Source organism: Sebastes umbrosus, chromosome 10 (assembly GCF_015220745.1).
Source record: "Sebastes umbrosus isolate fSebUmb1 chromosome 10, fSebUmb1.pri, whole genome shotgun sequence".
NCBI classification, from domain to species: Eukaryota; Metazoa; Chordata; class Actinopteri; order Perciformes; family Sebastidae; genus Sebastes; species Sebastes umbrosus.
This window is the reverse complement of record NC_051278.1, coordinates 34,343,658-34,361,893: the sequence shown is the minus strand read 5'-3', so window position 1 is coordinate 34,361,893 and position 18,236 is coordinate 34,343,658. Positions and strand designations below refer to the sequence as shown.

Genomic DNA, 18,236 nt, shown 5'->3' with positions numbered 1-18,236 from the left:
CATATTCAAATTGAAATGTGGTTTATAATATTTGACAGTATCGTCCAGCTCATTGCTCTGTACAGTAGTGAAGTGTGGGGCCCAGTCCACTCAGTCATCAGAGCTCTGCCCACTGGCAGACACAACACAAGATTTACATATACACACATGTTACACACACACAGAAACTGTACTAAGAGTTCACATTTAAAAGAGAGCACTCAACTTTTGAAACCACCTTAAATCCAGAACCCGAGACCCCTCCAGACCCAAGAGCTGAGCCCAGAACAGAGTCCCCTTCTCAGACACACTGTGAGCAGCCTCACAACAACACCAACCAGAGGAACACTCATTATAACACAATGTAAAGGAAACTATTGACTATTTAGATCAGAATGTAATCTGATGAACAGTCACAATATGTCTCTACTGTCAGAGAGAGGAAGCAGAGACAGATCCAAACCGAGGATAGGCTCAGGGACCACAAACTGGAAATAGAAACAGGAAGACACCAAAGATCCTGGCGACCGAGAGAAAACAGAATATGTGGTCAGTGTTGGACAGGTGAGGGTGAGACAGAGATGCACTAAAACATTCAACGATATAAGGATCAAAGATCCTCCTAGGAGAAGGAGACAAGGCATATCTATAAGCTATCTAATATCTCTATGTAATATATCATTAATATATAACAATTGTAATGTTGTGTTAACATTCATAATTAACTTCATATTATTGTGTATTTGTATTTTGTATGTTGATGCTTTGGCAACAATAAAGCCACTTTTAACAGAAGTGAATACAGTATGTGAGGGAGTTCCTGAGTCAGTGGTTGGTGTGGAAGCTCAGTTCTCCCAGTCTGTAATCAGCCTGCTATACTGGTCCAGGGCTATACAACCAGTTTGGGATGAGGACCTGCTAATTAACTAATTACTGGTTGAGGTAAGGTGGACCATGGGCAGGGCTGTCAATCAAAAGTTACGAATTTTTTTTTTTTTGTTCAGCTAATGGCAAAGTAGCAGAGAAAATAACAGAACTGTTTCCAACTTCTGATTGGACGGGCAGCCTACAGGCTACTATACACTAGGGATGAGCATTTAAAATAATTTCCCTATTCCAGTTTTCAAGTACTTGCAAAAAAAAAAAAAAACAGTCAGAAGGAATAAATCAGTGGTGGCTGATGACTGAATTCAGCGGTGGCTGATGGCTGAATTCAGCGGTGGCTGATGACTGAGATCAGCGGTGGCTGATAACTGAATTCAGCAGTGGCTGATGACTGAGATCAGCGGTGGCTGATAACTGAATTCAGCAGTGGCTGATGACTGAATTCAGCGGTGGCTGATGACTGAGATCAGCGGTGGCTGATAACTGAATTCAGCAGTGGCTGATGACTGAGATCAGCGGTGGCTGATGACTGAATTCAGCGGTGGCTGATGACTGAATTCAGCGGTGGCTGATGACTGAGATCAGCGGTGGCTGATAACTGAATTCAGCAGTGGCTGATGACTGAGATCAGCAGTGGCTGATGACTGAGATCAGCGGTGGCTGATGACTGAGATCAGCGGTGGCTGATGACTGAATTCAGCGGTGGCTGCTGACTGAATTCAGCGGTGGCTGATGACTGAGATCAGCGGTGGCTGATGACTGAGATCAGCGGTGGCTGATGACTGAATTCAGCGGTGGCTGATGACTGAGATCAGCGGTGGCTGATGACTGAATTCAGCGGTGGCTGATGACTGAATTCAGCGGTGGCTGATGACTGAGATCAGCGGTGGCTGATAACTGAATTCAGCAGTGGCTGATGACTGAATTCAGCGGTGGCTGATGACTGAGATCAGCGGTGGCTGATGACTGAATTCAGCGGTGGCTGATGACTGAGATCAGCGGTGGCTGATAACTGAATTCAGCAGTGGCTGATGACTGAATTCAGCAGTGGCTGATGACTGAATTCAGCGGTGGCTGATGACTGAGATCAGCGGTGGCTGATGACTGAATTCAGCGGTGGCTGATGACTGAGATCAGTGGTGAGGACAGGAGGAAAACCAAGCCATGGTATCATCTTACTTCTTCTTTCTCTCTACTTCTCTCTCCATGTCCTCCCTTTGAGCGTCATTTTGCGTGTTTTGGCCAATAACAGATTAGCATGAAAAAATTAAATACAATAAATTGATAGAAGAGAGAAAAAATATTTTCTAAATGATACTGAGATTTGGTAATGGTTTATTTCAACCAATTACTCTTTTTAATATTTTGATCTCCCTCTTTGCTCTCAAAAATAGAGGAGAAATAGAAGAGGAACAACAACCTCTATGGACCAGCCTCCTCTGCATTTAACCCATCCTAAACATGTTAGGAGCAGTGGGCTGCTGTAAAGCACCCGGGGAGCAACATGGGGGTCAGTGTCTCGCTCAAGGACACTGCAACATGTGGCCAGGAGGAGCCGGGCATTAAATCACCAACCCTGTGATTAAAGGATGACCCCTGAGCCTCAGCTTGCATGCTGCAATCAGAAAATAACAGACTTTACACCGGGAGGCATCATTTATTGTTGTGGGTGACTTCAACCACTCCGACCTGACATGTCTGCTGTCCCAATAGAGGAGACAAGGCCTTGGACCAGACTGAAGTGTGTTTGCCATTCAGGCCACCCTGGATATGGACACTGACTCTATATCAACACTAACAGCACCCTGAAACGGAGAACAACTTCCCTGAACCAGAAGCTGTGGATGAAGAGGTGATGAGGAGGAGATGAGAGGTTTGCCTACTGCTACACTACTATTAAATCAGGTTGCGTTCAGGCCCACAGTTCATCCAGAGCTAACCTGAAAAGGGCTAAGCACCACCACAAGCTAAGGGTTGAGGAGCACTTCCAACAGTGACGCATGTGGCGAGGCATCCAGGCCATCACGGTGTGGATTATTCTGCACGAGTTGTGTGAGAGAACGTAAACAGATGTTTGGATTTATTTTTGCTGTTGTTAAACGCGGTCCCCATTTACTTCAATTCACCAAGACTTTTCTCTGTTTTTTGATTCTTCATGAGAGGAAAACTACGTTTTCTTCAAGAATTCAAGGTAACACGGGGTGAGTTATTGATATACAAATGATCATTTTGGGGGTGAAGTATTCCTTTGAAAACGCTTTAATTTGACTCAATGGATCCTGCAGACAGGACTCGGCTTAAAGAGGTGAAACCATATACGCTGTGAGCTGGCTGGAAAATGTGGATTTCACATTCCTCTTGTCCATTCCTTTTATGATGAATATATCCGAGGCAGTGCACAGGCATGAATTACCAGCAACACTGTCAGAGACTCTCTCACCCCAACCGCTGCTAAAGGCAGGAAATAGCAACAAGTCGGCTGTGTAAAGCATTAAAGCTGAGAGCAGTGAAGCTACATGTGATGACGGTGCTGTCCAACTCAGCCTTTTGTTGCATGAGTGCGTGTGTGCATGCATAGTTGAATCCATGCTGACCAGCTTTCCTGTTTTTGTGGAAAGAAAAGGGCCAAACAGACATTTATAATTTACACTCATTCCCTCTCTCTCTCTCTCTCTCTCTCTCTCTCTCTCTTTCTCACACACACACACGCACACATACACATACAACACACACACACACACACAAACACACACAGTCTAATTATAGTGTGTTGTGATGGTGGTGCTTACGGGTAGTTGATGTTAAAATCATTGGTCTCCTGTGTGTACATGTTATGTATATATGGATGTTCATGGAAACATTTTCAGTGTCCAAGCTGAAATTTGGCCTGATGAATGGTCTAAAAGAAAGGTCAGCAAACACTGTAATTGGTCTGTTAACACCAGAAATGACATGAAATGTATAGTATTCAACAATGGAGTGTGGAAGCTGCAGACCGTAGACAGTACATACCATGATTCTGTGTGCTATTTCAACAGTTCATTAGTAAAGGCAGATAGAAATTAGTTATAGAAACAATAATACTTTGGTTAAAGGTTCTCTATATGGAACTCAAGGCACATCCATTTTCTCCATACGGCTCTCAACATGGCTGAGCCGAGCTAACACCTAACAGTGCTACCAGTGCTGACAGAGCTAACAGTGTTAACCTGGGGGGAACCAGAAGGGGGGCGCTACGCTTTCGTGACCGACAGCGTTATCAGCTGTAACCGCTGTATGAGAGCAGTGCATAGCTAGCCAGTGGGGCCCGCTCACATGCACTGACGTGTGGCACTCACGTCACACCTGATGAAGACCATGGAGCGGCTCCTCCTCAACCTCCTCAGACCTCAGGTGCAGCATGCTCAGGATCCACTGCAGTTTGCTTACCAGGCGAATGTCGGGATGGAGGATGCAGTCCTCTACCTCCGACACCGGGCCCACTTGCACCTTGACAAGGGAGGTGGCACAGTCAGAATCTTGTTTCTTGACTTCTCCAGCGCCTTCAACACCATCCAGCCCCGTGTACTACAGGACAAGCTGGCCAGGATGCAAGCGGACCCACACCTGGTGACCTGGGTCAAGGACTACCTCACCGGCAGACCACAGTATGTCAGGTTGAAGGACATCACATCTGACACTGTGGTCAGCAACACCGGTGCTCCACAGGGGACTGTACTGGCCCCCCTTCTCTTCACCCTCTACACGGCGGACTTCAACTACATCTCTGAGTCGTGTCACATTCAGAAGTTCACCGACGACACGGCCATTATGGGATGTGTCGGGGGTGATCAGGAGGAGGAGTACAGGAGCTTGGTGGGGGACTTCGTCACCTGGTGTCACTCCAACCACCTGCAGCTCAACACCTCAAAAACCAAAGAGATGGTCATAGACTTCAGGAAGTCCAGACCACCCCCAGGACCGGTCCAGATCGATGGGAACGAGGTGGAGGTCGTGGGTACCTACAAGTACCTCGGGCTGCAGCTGAACAACAAACTGGATTGGACAATAAACACTGACCACCTCTACAGGAAGGGCCAAAGCAGACTGTACTTCCTGAGGAGGCTGGGATCATTTAACATCTGCACAAAACTCCTGCGGATGTTCAACCAATCTGTGGTCGCCAGCGTCCTTTTCTACACTTTGATGTGCTGGGGGGGGCAGTACAACTAAGAGGGACACCTCGAGGCTGGACAAGCTGATCAGGCGGGCCTGCTCTGTGGTCGGCATGGAGCTTGACTGTCTGGTGACGGTGGCAGAGGAAAGAACACTCAACAGACTGCTGGCCATACTGGACAACGCCAGCCATCCTCTGCACGCCGTCATCACCAAACAGAGGAGCTCGTTTAGCGGCAGGCTGCTGCTCCCCAAGTGCTCCACAGACAGACCCAGGAAATCCTTTGTCCCCCGAGCCATCAAACTGTACAACACCTCTCTATGGAGAGGGGGGGGGGGGACAAAGGAGGACGGTCTACAGGGCAGATAATAATGCACTATACTCATTTTTAACAGTCTCTTCTGCACTATATTCACTTTTTTAATAGTCGTGTATCACAGCTGTTACTCTGCACTATATTCAGTTTTAACAGTTTTCTTCTTCATCTTGTATTTTTATATCTGGTATATTTTTTTTTACTTTGTACTTTGCACTACTAACTTTTTTACTGCCTTTTTACTAACATGTTTTTGCACTATGGAATTGTGATGCTGGAAACTTGAATTTCCCTCGGGGTCAATAAAGTTACTATCTACCTATCTATCTATCGATCTATCTATCGATCTATCTAATATACACTAAAAGGCATGTGTGGCCGACCTGCTGATGTCAACAAAGCACAGAGAAGCTCAAGCCAAGTGTCAGTTCATAGCCATGTCTGTCCGAAATGTCATCCCTTCATCATTTTATCCTGTTATAACATTTGTGTGAAATTGTCATAATTAGCAAATTAATTCTTGAGTTATGGCCAAAAACGTGTTTTGTGAGGTCACAATGACCTTTGACCACCAAAATCTAATCAGGTCATCCTTGATCCAGGTGGACGTTTGTTCGAAATTTGAAGAAATTGTCTCAAGGCGTTCCCGAGATATCACGAGAATAGGACAGATGTGAGGTCCCAGTGACCTTGACCTTTGACATTACACCACCAAAATTGAAGTAGTTCGCCCTTGAGTCCAGGTGGATGTTTGTGCCAAATTTGAAGAAATTCCCTCCAGGCGTTCCTGAGATATCGAATGGTCCGGACGGACAGACAAGCCGTAAACATGATGCCTCTGGCCACAGCTGTCGCTGGTGAGAGGCAGAACAAAACACCGGTCCTGTGTTTGTTGGACCATTCACATCCCCTCCCTCTTTCTCTCTTTTTATTCTGTCACTGACTCTGACCACTGAATATTCATATTTATCACTACACGTACAGACTACATGGCGTACAAATGACATGACAAAAGCAAGAAAGGCGTTCTAATTGCATATTGTGGTGTCATTCATATATCTGGGGTTAAATATGAATGTGTGTGTGAGTGTGAGAGTGCAGTCAGTCTGTAGGCAACCTGTCAATAACTGGTGTTACGTAGAGTTGGGCCCACGACACAGAGAAGGCTCAACAGAACCACCCATCCACCCACCCAAGACCCAGACCGTCCACACAGCCCTCCAGGGCAATTTATTCCCCTTAGTGGGACTATGCTCCTCTCCCTCTACCGCCATCTTTAACCTTTACAATATAATGTTCACTGTGCTCACTCATCTGGAAATAGCTCCCGCTGCTTTCATGTTACAGAAAGATAATACTAAATATAAATGCATACACAAGTGTTTTTGTATGTATATATACTGTATATGCGTATGTATGTATATATAAATAAATATATATATATACATATATATATATATACATATAAATATATATACATATATACATATATATACATATACATATGTATATATATATATTTATTTATTTGTATATGTATGTTTTTCCTGTATCTATAATGGCTTATTTTATATTAATATTGTGTTTGTTAAGATTCTTTGTACGGAGAATGTTATTATCGGTGAATGTTTGTTCTGTTGTTTCAAAATGAACAAAAAAACAATACATATAGTACTGAAATAATAACAATAATTGCATACACAAGACACAGAAATGAAACTGGTTAAATAAGAAACACAATAACTCATCCCCCTGCTTGTACTGGAGCTTTCAACTGTATCACACAGTTTGCTGATAAGGATCATGTAATATGGTGGAATGATGTGAGACTGTATATGATCTGTTGCTGGTGAGTTTGACAGATAAAGTTTGGTTGTGATGAGGGACATGAGACAACAGGTAGAGGAACAACCACATGGTTCATTATTCTTAATCAGTCTGGTGACTGCAGACTCAGCAAACACTGCCAGTCAAGTAGACGCCAGTAAGTAGTATATTCAGATAAAATGTGCAGTAGAGTTGGCCTCCATGCATTTCACATGTCAAAGACATTCTCTCTGATAGCTGAAACAGGCCTCCTGTTCACTCCTTTTATATTCTGTGGAAACTGTCCGTTGTCAGACTGGCCCAAGCAGCCAGTGTCTCACTGCAGTACAATACAGATGTATTGTAGATGTAGATGTCATTCTTTACTTCAGAATGTTTCACTCCAGATGTCTAGACCTGGTGTTAGAATACACTGATAGCTGTTCACCTGTCACCCCTACAGTGGAGTTACATGTCTGTCCTGGTTTACACATGTTTACACAGCATCTACGTTTCCCAGAAAGTCTCTTCTGTGGTCAGATATTCCATGAGTTAATGCTCCATTACAGGCCCGTCAGAGCCTTGGAGCAGATACTGTCCTGGCTCTGAACTCTCCAAATGTGCCACACTCTCAGCACGCTGGCTCAAACATGCAACAGCATGTCTTCACCGTTAGAGCTGAGGAGGAAAAAGGAGCCAGCACGTAGGAAAATGTGACTGAGCTCTGAAGAGTCAATAAAAGGTTGTGGAGTTTAAGGTCTTTGGGAAGAAGAGTCAGGAGAGCTCCAGCTCGTTGTCCTGACGCTGCCCAGATAGAAGGATTATCACATCTGTGTCTGGACGGAGAAAGAACTGGTGAACCACTCCTCTCTCTGGCCCACAGCTCACACTCTCTCAGAGTATTTCTCACTGAGCCATGAAGTCTTGTTAAACGGCTCTGATGTGGAATAGCTCTGACTCACCGGCTTAGCAACACTCATACACAACACACACAACACTCTCTCTGTGATATCTGATATGAGGGAGGCAGATCCCAGTTTGATCTCTTCTGATACACAAACGCTCTTTTTGGTTCGTTCACTTTAAAATCTGTACTCTGATTACAATCCTTCTTTGTGTAGCTCAACTGAGGCTGTAACTGTTAATGCAGCTGGGTTAGATATTCGTATAACAACAATGACTAAGAAACAGGATTTAATGGAGACAGGTCATCTTTGGCTGATACCTGATCTAGAATTATGACCAACGAGTGATGGATGAATGTTTACATTTTTCAAAATAAATGACAAATTTGATTTTATTATATTTTTTTTTATTATTTTCCCTGTTATACTGAAAACGTACTGAAATGTTGGTTGATGGCAGTCAAAACCAAAACTACATTTCTATATTCCATAATAAGTAAGGGATAATGTACAGCGAGCCGGTCATTGTTGTGAAAGAATCCCCGACAGGGCGATGCTGCAGAGGGGTCTCTGTCGGGATTCTTTCACAACAATGACCCGCTAGCTGTACATTATCCCGCTTATTACACGGCTACTGACTGAAGAAATCAATAATTTGACACAAAAACGGTCCTCCAGAGTCCGACATCAGAGCTGGGTCCATAGCAACGGTTTGTTATACATAGCAACGGTCTGTTATATGATTGAGGGCAAATTCCAAGCTACACCTGAGCTCTTTTATTTCTTTGAGAAGCGACACAAGAAGATCAAGTTATTTATTAACCCTGGACGGGACATTAACCTGGATCTCTGTCCAGAGATGAAGATTACGGTTTGGTGGATGTGCTGCTGGAGTCCATGTTGTCCTGTTGATGGTAGTAGTGATCCATAGACGTCCGATAAATCCTGCCCTGTGAGGGTAATCCATTTCCTGACTCTGGAGGAAGATTATAATAGTTTGAATTTTCAATTAGTTATATTTCATTTTAGTTTTGACTTTCTGATTTAATTTTAGTTTAGTTTTCATATATTTAGTTTTAGTTTTACAGTAGCCTGGTTTTAGTGTGTTTTTGTTAGTTTAGTTTCTCTTAAAGGAATTTTTTTTATTATTTAGTTTCAGTTTACTAACAATATTTTTCACTACTTATTACTATTTTGGTTTTAGTTTATGCTACTATAATAACCCTACTCTGGATGGAGGGCAGAATGTTCTCTGCAGTCCTGACTGTCCGTTGTAGTCTGTTCCGTTCCTGTTTGGTGGCCATGTGTTGGACATCCACTGGAGGACCTGGGAGATGGTGGATCCCAGAAACCCGAAGGCTTTATGTAAGGTCAATATGTAGGCTAATTTAAATGTGTACATTAATATAATAATAATAAGTTTAACGACTAGTATTTCTGGTGCCGACTAGCGAGCGGTCCCACTTTACTGCTGTCCAGCACTGCAGTGCAATATGGGACTACTTTATTAGACTGTTTATTTATTGTCTTTATTGCTCTATGTTCCAGCTGCAGACTGGATGTGTGTGTCTTGGCAACTTCACTGGCATCTTTCACTTCCTGTGACTCAGTAGAAACTCCTGAAACTGTTGACAGAAACACTACCAGTTCTGTAGCTGGTGACATCCTGTCAGGAGACACACGCACACACACACACACTCAATATGGAAACACCACCAGTATGCTCCGTACACAAAGATTAAGTCATATTGAAACATAGATAGATAGATAGGTAGACAGACAGACAGACAGACAGACAGATATATGGATAGATAGATAGATAGAAAAGAAAGAGAAAGATCATCGATTGCCCACATAAACTAGTAACGTTTCATGTGAAGCGTAATGTGCATCACGGGTCACATTCGCTCTTGGACAGGCTGAGCACAGTTCATCCCCGCCGAACCTCACTGAAATATCAGTCACTTTAGGAGTCCTGTGCTTATCAGCTAACCCGCAAACTTGGTAGAAAATAACGTATGACCTGTTAAATACAACTGCAACAACTGCAGTCATTCGGCTAATATTCCAACCCCAAAGCAGTGATAACTTGGAATATATTTAATTTTTTCCACAGCTTCACCCGTTCTCACTATCGCATTTCACCACAACAAAGTTCGCCCATGGGAAGCGACAACAACACCTCTTCCACACAGACTGACAAGTGCTTTTGATCTACTTAGTTGAGGTCTCTAAATCCCTCATATGTCCTATGTGCTGGTACAGAGAGGACATGTGAAATCCTCGTCTACTAGCAGCCTACCACTACCTATCCTATCACTCCACACACCAAGTTGTTGCGAACTTTTTCACAGTTTCGCCTCCAGCGTGAGGCCACGTTACTGCTGACGTCAACGTAGTTGGAAATTAATAGTTTGACACATGTCCATTGTTCCTGTTATTGAGACAAATGAAAGTTATTTACCTGTTAGCAGCGCGGTGGGCATCAGACAGCTGTAGAAGAGCCAGACTATCACCTGGAGATCCATGTCAGCAGCCTCCGGATCAATACTCAATAATCCCCGATGATCAATAGATCAATAACTAGCACTGATCAGGGCACAGACACGTGTTACCCAACGTATCCGGCTCCATCGGGGTTGATTGGGACAGAGCGTTAATCCGATACTCATGATCTTCCATCAAAAAAAGGAAAGCAAACTTTAGTGCAAAGTGTTGAAGTTGGATCAGTCGACTGTCCCGGTCCCGGTCCCGGTCCGGTCCCGGTCCTGTTGTGTGTTTAAAGCTGTGTTCTGGGTGTTTCAGCAGCACACCGACTCGGTTCAGTGAAGTTGTCGGGAGGAAGAGAGCTCTTGTTGCGTGTGTTCCTCCGGCGGGGCCCAGTCTGGAGTCACTGGGTAGTGGTAGGTGGAAAATGTGATTCACAGGCTGCCGAGTGTGGAGGGCGTTCATAGAGGAGCTACAGAGGAGCTATTCTCCACCCTGCTGCTGCTCCTACTGCTGCTGGTCACCTCCCTGCTGCTCCATCAACTACTTCTACATTACTAAGAGTTGCTATAAATTGTATAAAGTTCAGGCTCCTCATCTAAAGGTAATATCAGGCCGGTCTGGGTTATTATAGATTACTGTGTGAGAATGGCTTTCTTATTGAAAATGCCATGATGACCACATCTATCAATAGGTCTTCACCACCATGTATATCTGCCTGATCTCACACCAAAATACATGACATTGTGTGTGTCGGTGGCGCCCCCCAGCGTACAGATACGCACTGGACCAACATGGAGCCAGTGAACGCAACAGTGGAGCCAGAGGCTGCTTTTTGTGGTTAGTGTGGACATCATGCTCTCTCTCTCTCTCTCTCTCTCTCTCTCTCTCTCTCTCTCTCTGTGTCTCTCTGTGTGTCTGTGTCTCTCTCTCCCTCTCTCTCTGTGTCTCTCTCTCCCTCTCTCTCTCTCTCTCTCTCTCTGTCTCTCTCTGTCTCTCTCTCTGTGTCTCTCTCTCTCTCTCTCTCTCTCTCTCTCTCTCTCTCTCTCTCTCGCTCTCTCTCTGTGTCTCTCTCTCTCTCTCTCTCTCAATTCAATATGCTTTATTGGCATGACTGTCAGGTGAACAATATTGCCAAAGCGTCAATTCAATAATAATAATAATAATAATAATAAAAAAGAAGAAAATAAAAACAAAAACATATATACACATATGTACAATTCATTAAGCAAATTACAAAATATAGATATTTAAAAAGAACATGGAAATGGTAGAAAACAATAGAGAAATAATGTATGTTTGTTTTGTCAATAAAACAAACAAAAAATAAAAAACAATTAACAATATATTGCAATATCAAATATCAAATGTATATATAAAAAATAAATAAATGAGGGGATCACGTGATGTGCCGACCTGAGTAGACGTGGAGTTTGGTCTCTCCCCGCTGGATTGCTGTAAATATCATTTTTTAACACATTTCCTACCAGTGGAAAACTACCTCCGGTGTACACTATATTTTGATAATGTCACTCAACAACTTTTTTGCGACTCCCAGACCTACAAGAAGAAAGACGGACGTAAAAAAGGAGGTAACGGCAATGCTAACGCTAACGTCAACTATGCTAGCCAAGACAATGAGCTTGACCCGGACGGCGATGCGGCCTATGAGCCTACTGACAACGAAGACCCAAATGTGAAACGAGGCAAATTAATTGTGGAGACTGTCACTGCTAATATAGAGAAGACGCTGGACAGTAAACTAGCTAACATGATTAAACCAGTTAGCGATCAGATTGGAGGATGTGTCGGCTACCACTACACCCCGGGTGGGAGCTCCAGAGGTCCAGCTAAAGAAGGCATTAGATCGCCTGGAAAGTTTTGAAAACCAAAGTCGGCTGCCGAACGTGAGGATTGTCAGACTGAAAGAAGGTACAGAGGGCAAAACACCCGTCGATTTCTTTGAAAAGTGGATACCAGATGTGCTGAATCAAGATTGAAAGAGCCCACCGTACGGGACCGCCAGTGAGATTCGCCGGCAAGGAGGGTCCGAGAGCCGTCCTGGTGAGGTTGCACAACTACACTGACAAACAGAAAATCCTGTATGCAGCAAGAAACCGAGGCACGATAAATATTGGAGGTGGAAACACGTCCTTCTATCAGGATTTCTCCACAGAAGTTGAGAGGACGAGGAAGGAGTCGGCAAACGCTCAAAAATGACTGAGAGAAGCTGGGATAAGGTACTCCTTCTTGTACCCTGCTGTCATCAGAATCTTTCACCCCAACAGCACCAGCTCCTCCTTCGCGTCTATGGATGAAATCAATGGCTATACCAGTAAGCTGCCCGCATCAAAATAAACCTCTGGCCTGAGGTTAGATAGAACGGGACTGCCTCAGGTACTGAATGTAGAGTGACGTGAAATACGTGCCTTTGCACATCGAGGCTTCTCCTATCTCACTGTATTGTCACATAATTGAATTTACACTGGTATTCTAATTGTTGCAATCCAGTAAGGGGCGTGTATACTCATGTTCTTGATCCTCTACAGCTGTGCTTACTACAAGGTTAAAGTACAACTAGGTAAGGTTAGATTTTATTTTCCTTTACGTTTTTTCCTTAATATTTTTTTTTTCTTCTTCTGATTTTTTTTCCTTCTTTTTTTTAGTTCTTAGTGATTCCAAGCTTTCTGTTCTGTTCTTGCTTGGAAATCATTCCCATGTTCAACAGTGCTCATTCTGCACTTGAAGCTGTCTGGTCCACCTTATTTTTAAATGCTGAGGTTCTATGTGGCACGCAATTCATAACACAACCTGTTGTCAATGACTATTAAGATAAGTACATGGAATATTCGGGGTTCTAATAATGTGGTAAAGAGGAAATCTGTCCTGAACTCCCTTAAAAAAGATGAGTTTCAAATAGCTTTTTGACAGGAAACGCATTTAAATGATGAGGAGCACAAAAAATATCTCAGTGAATGGGTTGGTCAGATTTTCTTCTCATCACATTCAACAAGTAAAAGGGGTGGGATTATACTGATACACAAAAATCTCCCATTTACTGTCACGGCTTCCTGTAAAGACACTGAAGGAAGATACGTTCTAGTTAAAGGGGTGCTACACGGTGAAAATATTTGGTTAGGAAATGTCTATGCCCCTAATGTCCAAGGTGAAGCATTTCATGCATCCTTATTTAGTCAACTAGCTGATATGGATTGCACGAATATGATAATAGGGGGTGACTTTAATTGTGCATTATGCCCAATGATGGACAGACTTCCCTCTCAGACAATTCAATCCAAAAATGCCAAGGCTATCTTAAATATTAATAAGGAATTTGATCTTTTGGACATATGGAGACATTACAACCCACTTTCAAAGCAATATACATTTCGCTCTCAGCCTCATTTGTCAGCATCACGCATTGACTACATTTTTGTTTCTAGATGTCGTACTCATTTAGTTGAACGTGTAGAAATAGGCCATATTGCCCTTATGGACCATGCTCCTGTTGTTATGTCCATTCAACCTCTTAGACCTAATGAACTCTCTTGGAGAATGAATACAACGGTGCTTATGGATGAGAAATTTATAACATTTTTGAATGATCATACAGATTTATTTTTAGAATTCAATGATAAGGATGGAGCTGACCCAAGAATTATGTGGGATGCTTATAAGGCTTACATGAGGGGCATGATTATTTCATATACAAGTCAAAAGAAAAAGGAGCGAGTAGCAAAGCAACTGGAAATTGAAAATAAAATAAAACAATTAGAGGAGACCTACTATGCAACAAAATTAGATATGACCCTAATTGAACTTAAAGCAACTGAATAATTTGATAACTAGAAAAGCAGAAAAGGATATTCTGTTTGCTAAACACATTTTTTTTTAATTGGCCAACAAACCAAATCACCTTTTAGCATGGCTGGCAAGGAATGCCCCTGTAAAGTCTTTTATCTCAGCTATACAGGATGAGAATAACCAAAGGCAATTAAATAATCGTCAGATCAATGAGAGCTTCAAAAGATTCTATGCAAACCTATATAGTTCAGAGATTGACCTGGAGAGGCTCAGGACAGGTTGCTTCTTAAATAACTTAACTTTTCCACAGATACCAGAGGATCAAGCAAATGTATTGGAGTCCCCTATTTCCCAATTAGAAGTAGATAAAGCTATTTCCACACTCCAATCAGGGAAATGTCCAGGAGAGGATGGCTTCCCAGTCGGGTTTTTTAAAGTGATGAAGGGGAAAATTAATAATCTCTTACTAAGGGTTTTTAATAAATCCTTTGAGGAGTCCAAACTCCCAGAATCTGTAGCCAACCTCCCTGGACGTGGCCGCAAGAGGAAAATTTATGACAAATTGAAGAGACGGATAATACGAATGGTAACCAAAGAGCCCAGAACAACTTCCAAAGAGATTAGAGGTGAACCCCAAGGTCAAGGTACATCAGTGTCAGATCGCACCATCCGTCACTGTTTGAGCCAAAGTGGACTTAATGGAAGACGACCGAGGAGGACACCAAATCATAAAAAAGCGAGACTGGAATTTGCCAAAATGCATATTGACAAGCCACAAAGCTTCTGGGAGAATGTCCTTTGGAGAGATGAGACAAAACTGGAGCTTTTTGGCAAGTCACATCAGCTCTATGTTCACAGACACAAAAATGAAGCATACAAAGAAAAGAACACTGTACCTAATGTGAAACATGGAGGAGGCTCGGTTATGTTCTGAGGCTGCTTTGCTGCATCTGGCACAGGGTGTCTTGAATCTGTGCAGGGTACAGTGAAATCTCAAGACTATCAAGGCATTCTGGAGCGAAATGTGCTGCCCAGTGTCAGAAAGCTTGGTCTCAGTTGCAGGTCATGGGTCCTCAAACAGGATAATGACCAGAAACACAGCTAAAACCACCCAAGAATGGCTAAGAACAAAACATTGGACTATTCTGAAGTGGCCTTCTATGAGCCCTGATCTAAATCCTATTGAACATCTGTGGAAGGAGCTGAAACATGCAGTCTGGAGAAGGCACCCTTCAAACCTGAGACAGCTGGAGCAGTTTGCTCAAGAGGAGTGGGCCAAAATACCTGTCGACAGGTGCAGAAGTCTCATTGAGAGTTACAGAAATCGCTTGATTGCAGTGAGTGCCTCAAAAGGTTGTTAAACAAAATATTAAGTTAAGGGTACCATCATTTTTGTCCAGGCCAGTTTCATTAGTTTGTTTTTTAAAATGATTCTGTTGAACCACAATTCAAAAGCAATATCTGATTTTCATTAGTTCATTTTCAGTAAATTTTTATTTATTATTACTTTTGTCAGTTTCAAGTTATTTCAGTGACCATTGTGGGTTTTTCTCTCTTTAACGGAAGGGTACCAACAATTTTGTCCACGTGTGTAAGAAAGCCAACTCACTGGAATTTTCAAATGACTATCATATTGAGATATTTCTTATGGACCGCAAAGGGCAAAAGCACTTTATATCTAAGTTTTATTCAGAATTATTAAGTTTGGACTTGAACAAACTTGCATGGTTAAGAACATCTTGGTGTACATTGCTCAAATGTGTGATGGATAATGATGTGTGGGATAAGATCCTGCGGTTGCCTTCCAGAATTTCAATCTGTAATAGATATAAAGAGTTACAATATAATATCCTACATAATATTTATATATTACCATACATTTATAGTAAGTATAAGGCTGGAATATCACCAAATTCTTTAAAATGTAAAACTCATGTAGGTACTAGGCTGCATTGCATGTGGGAATGCAACAAAATTCAGTTATTTTGGAAGGCAATCTGCGTTAAAGGGACTATTTGTAACTTTCAGAAATGCTTGCTAACAGCAACACCTGTGGCCGTTAAGTCAACGAAAGTCAGCGTCGGGCTCGCACTTGCTCGCTCTACATAGACATGAACGAGCATCGCTCAAAACAGTGAGGCGACACACGTCAGCTAAAAGCACAATATCACTCTATATTTCAGCTGCTTGGCAGTAATGTTAGCTGACCAGACGAAGGTCTCTCCATGAATCAATGCTGATCCTAGTGTTGACTTTGCTTCAGCCATCGTCTCCCGACCACAGCCGAAGTGACAGGGGAAACACCGGAGTTTTGGTCGTAGACGATAACGTTTCTCTATGCAGAGCCCCGTCACTTCACAAGACACGGGAAACCTCTGTTGGTCTGGAGGAGCTGCAGCAGTTATTTCTGCACAAATGTCCACAAATTCACTAGATATTCTCAGAGCTACGAAGTCTTCTGCAGTGTGCAGTGTGCGCGCATGCACGTGAGGTGGACTGAGAACGCGCGCGTTGTGTGAGTGAAGACAAGCAGGCAGCGGAGCGGTCTGAACAACGCAGCCACACGCGAGTGTGCATATGCAAGCGCGCATGGGAAACCAACCCGGTAGATTTATACCTGTAAAAAGTTACAAACAGTTCCTTTAACATTAGTACAGCAATAGGTCAACAGGTGTCAGCAAACCCACTTCTATGTATGCTCGGAAATGTCCCACACTCTCTAAAACAATATGAAGAAGTGGTTCAATCGCTTATAATGCTGGCGAGGAAGGCCATTATGGTTAAGTGGGTCGGGGACGACCCTCCTTCTATTTCCATCTGGAAATCTCTGATATCCGAGGTTGTGACTCTGGAAAAATTAAGACATTGTATTGATGGAAGGACTCATCTTTTTCTGCAGAAATGGAAGAACCCACTGGAATCTCTGGGAGTTCAATATAATCTGGACTTAAATTGATAACTTTGGACAAATCTTTGAATCAGGGACAGTGGGCGTGAATCGGATCCACATATGCAATTATTGACTTTATTCATCATTTAATTTCATCATACTTTCTTCTATTTAAGTGCAGTGCCTCATTTTTATTTATGTTTTAACTTTTTTGAAATGTATTTATTATTATTCTTTCTCTTTTATGGACCAGTCTTGTAACGTTATTGTATCATTGTATTGTGGTTTGTATGTTTGTTTGTGTTTGTGTTTAAAATAAAAAGTAAAAACTGAAAAAAATAAAATAAATAAATAAAAACAAATAAAACCATGAAGTAGAGGAGTAAATAAAAGGCAGAGTGTGAGTTACATCTATTATGTGTTGTTGTGGTTGTCTCTTAGGCTGTGACATGCACTGACATATCCTGCAGCTTCTATGCTGATGACACTATTTTCTCCAAGTAGATGTTTTATTTTAGTTTGGTCAGAGAGGGAATCAAAATCTTGGAGTTTACATTTAATTTTTGTAAAGAACACAGCCTGTCTTCTCTAGGCAGCCAGGTCTGCCTGTGTCGGCCAGTCTCTCTGGCCAGGCTGTGATCACTGAGTCTGTACATAGTCAATGTCTTTCTCTGTTTCTGGTCAGTCACGGTGGTCAGATAGTCTGCCACTGTGTACTGTCTGTTTAGAGCCAAATAGCATTGAAGTTTGTGTTGACTTTTTGTGGTAGATGTCCAATAGTTGATATCATTTTCTTTAGCTCTAGTTCGGTTGGTCCAGATAGTGTGAGGGCTGTCCTCAGGCCTTGTGCTGTTAGAGGAGGTGAGCCTCAGGACCAGCTGGCTGAGGGGACTCCTCTCTATGTTCTCCTCTTGGTGATGGAGAGCTTTGTAATGGTAGGAGTTGGGCTCACTTGTTTTTAGGTGGTTGTAGAATTTGATGGCTCTTTTTTGCATCCTAATTAAAAGG

General features: G+C 42.7%; 1 protein-coding gene across 1 annotated transcript in view; it reads right to left on the bottom strand.

Annotated features, from left to right (window-relative positions):
- The window catches only part of piezo1 (piezo-type mechanosensitive ion channel component 1), a 175,050-nt gene extending 163,907 nt beyond the window's left edge, over positions 1-11,143 (bottom strand). Inside the window, 1 exon segment of the mRNA XM_037781514.1 lies at positions 10,512-11,143. Coding sequence (XP_037637442.1) covers positions 10,512-10,575 — 64 coding nt within the window. The 5' untranslated portion in view covers positions 10,576-11,143.
- Positions 11,144-18,236: the final 7,093 nt, after the last annotated feature.